This window comes from Lycium ferocissimum, chromosome 12 (genome assembly GCF_029784015.1).
Source record: "Lycium ferocissimum isolate CSIRO_LF1 chromosome 12, AGI_CSIRO_Lferr_CH_V1, whole genome shotgun sequence".
NCBI classification, from domain to species: Eukaryota; Viridiplantae; Streptophyta; class Magnoliopsida; order Solanales; family Solanaceae; genus Lycium; species Lycium ferocissimum.
Genome location: NC_081353.1, coordinates 34,836,994 through 34,839,368, shown reverse-complemented (window position 1 = coordinate 34,839,368; position 2,375 = coordinate 34,836,994). Strand labels below are relative to the sequence as shown.

General features: G+C 36.8%; 1 protein-coding gene across 1 annotated transcript in view; it reads left to right on the top strand.

Moving 5' to 3' along the window:
- The window catches only part of LOC132039245 (UDP-glucuronate 4-epimerase 6-like), a 2,655-nt gene extending 669 nt beyond the window's left edge, over window positions 1-1,986 (top strand). Inside the window, exons 2-3 of the mRNA XM_059429775.1 lie at window positions 5-202; window positions 509-1,986. Of these exons, the coding sequence (XP_059285758.1) occupies window positions 5-202; window positions 509-1,536 (1,226 nt within the window). The 3' untranslated portion in view covers window positions 1,537-1,986. The remainder of the gene's footprint in view (window positions 1-4; window positions 203-508) is intronic.
- Window positions 1,987-2,375: the final 389 nt, after the last annotated feature.

Here is a 2,375-nt window from a genome sequence, read left to right as displayed (position 1 = left end):
GTAGCTCTATTATTAATCTTTTTCTTCATTATAAATTACCCTCCTTTAAGCTCATCAGAAAATAATCCACATCATAATATTCACACCACCACACATAACCTACTCTCCTCTGCCTTCTATGGTGGTGGCGCTGCTTGGGAGAAACAAGTCCGTCACTCTTCCACTCCTCGACGTAGCAATGGTTTGTCAGTATTGGTTACAGGTTAGTAGCGAATGTATAATTTACTAATTTTATTTAGATCGTACATCAAAAAAAGAAAAAAAAATTAGCTACAAAGTTCATAGCTAGACAGGCCTAGCTAGCTAATTAATTGGATCTTTTTTATAATACGTCATTAAATACGGCTTGTTGTTGTTTAGTAACAGAAGTTATTCGTCGTTAATTTCTTTTTTTAACGATAGATATATGTGTTGAAATCCTAAAAGTTAGTAAAATTATTATATTTTGAACATATTTCTGAATAATATAGAGTCAAAGGTCAAATCTTGAATCTGCCTCTCGTTACAGGTGCTGCTGGCTTTGTTGGTTGCCATTGCTCTATGGCATTGAAGAAACGTGGGGACGGAGTCTTGGGAATAGATAACTTCAACTCCTATTATGACCCGTCCTTGAAACGTGGGCGCCAGAAATTACTAGCTCAGTACGAGATCTTCATCGTGGAAGGTGATATAAATGATGCCGAGCTATTGGCCAAATTGTTCGACATCGTTCCATTCACGCACGTGCTCCACCTGGCCGCGCAGGCGGGTGTACGGTATGCAATGAAGAACCCGCTATCTTATGTCCAATCAAACATTGCAGGATTTGTCAACTTGTTGGAGACAGTCAAGTTAGCTAACCCTCAACCCGCGATTGTCTGGGCATCGTCCAGCTCGGTTTACGGGTTGAACACAAATGTACCATTCTCCGAAAATCACCGTACTGACCAACCAGCTAGCCTGTATGCCGCCACAAAAAAAGCGGGTGAAGAAATTGCTCATACGTATAATCATATTTACGGTCTTTCTTTAACCGCTTTAAGGTTTTTTACTGTTTACGGTCCGTGGGGTAGACCAGACATGGCCTATTTTTTCTTTACTAAGGACATGGTACAAGGTAAACCAATAAATGTTTATGTCACACAAGACAACAAAGAGGTGGCGCGTGACTTCACGTACATCGATGACATCGTTAAAGGGTGTCTGGGGGCACTCGACACGGCGGAGAAGAGCACCGGTAGTGGCGGAAAGAAGAAGGGTCCTGCACAACTAAGGGTGTACAATTTAGGTAACACTTCACCAGTGTCGGTGAACAAATTGGTGACAATTTTGGAAAGTTTATTAAATGTGAAGGCTAAAAAGAAGTTTCTTAAAATGCCAAGAAATGGTGATGTCCCATTCACACATGCTAATGTTACATTGGCTAAAAGGGATTTTGGGTATAAGCCAACCACAGATTTGTCAAGTGGATTGAGGAAGTTTGTCAAGTGGTATGTGAGTTATTATGGGATTCAATCAAAAAAATTAGACTCATCTAATGCCCATTCTCAAGATTGAGCGATATTAATGGTGGTATTCAAGTCAGCTTGTGGCGTATTTTAACCATTGTATCAGATATAGTTAGTCAGATACGGTACATGTTACCTCCCACGTCTAGCACATGTTTTGAGTAATTCTGCAGGCCTAGAGGCCAGACTTAGATGGATGAAAAACCAAAAAAAAAAAAAAAAAAAATTCAAACATGTTTATACTTTTCTTATTACTTTTTTACATACTAAGAAAGTGAGAAGGGAGGAAAGCGCAATTGTAGATTATTTGTGAAGTGGAGTTGTAATAAATGTTTAAATAGTCTTGTTTGTATGTAGGAATATTATTAGGAAAAGGGCAAAAAAGCTGGAATTTCTGTATAAAAAATTAGTGCAGATCAGCCTTGTCATCAATCAAGAATTGTAATGAGTTAAGACAGCAAATCAATGATGATTAAATCAAGATTTTCTTTTATGCTTTCTTTGGCTTTATATTTATTTGATTATTTATTGGTGCTCTTTTGTATTGGTTTAATATTTTAAAGACTAAAAAGGAGAAAATAGGTCTGGCTTTAATGTATTACTCTAAATAATGTTTGTCAAAGTATTAGGACAGAACTATGGTGGTAATCATGCTTCTTAAAGAGAAATAGCAAAGGTTCAAGTGCAGTGAGGATGCATCAAATGAGTAATCTTGACAGGCCACATGATATGTCTTTTAAATTTACTTTTTTCTTGTATTATGCAGCTAATCATAAAAGCATATAAAGCAGTAGTATCTTTTAAAACTGGACCCTGCTTTATTATTCTTCAAAATGAATGGATATTATATTTCAAAATGATCTCTCTCTTTGTATATTCTAGAAAGTA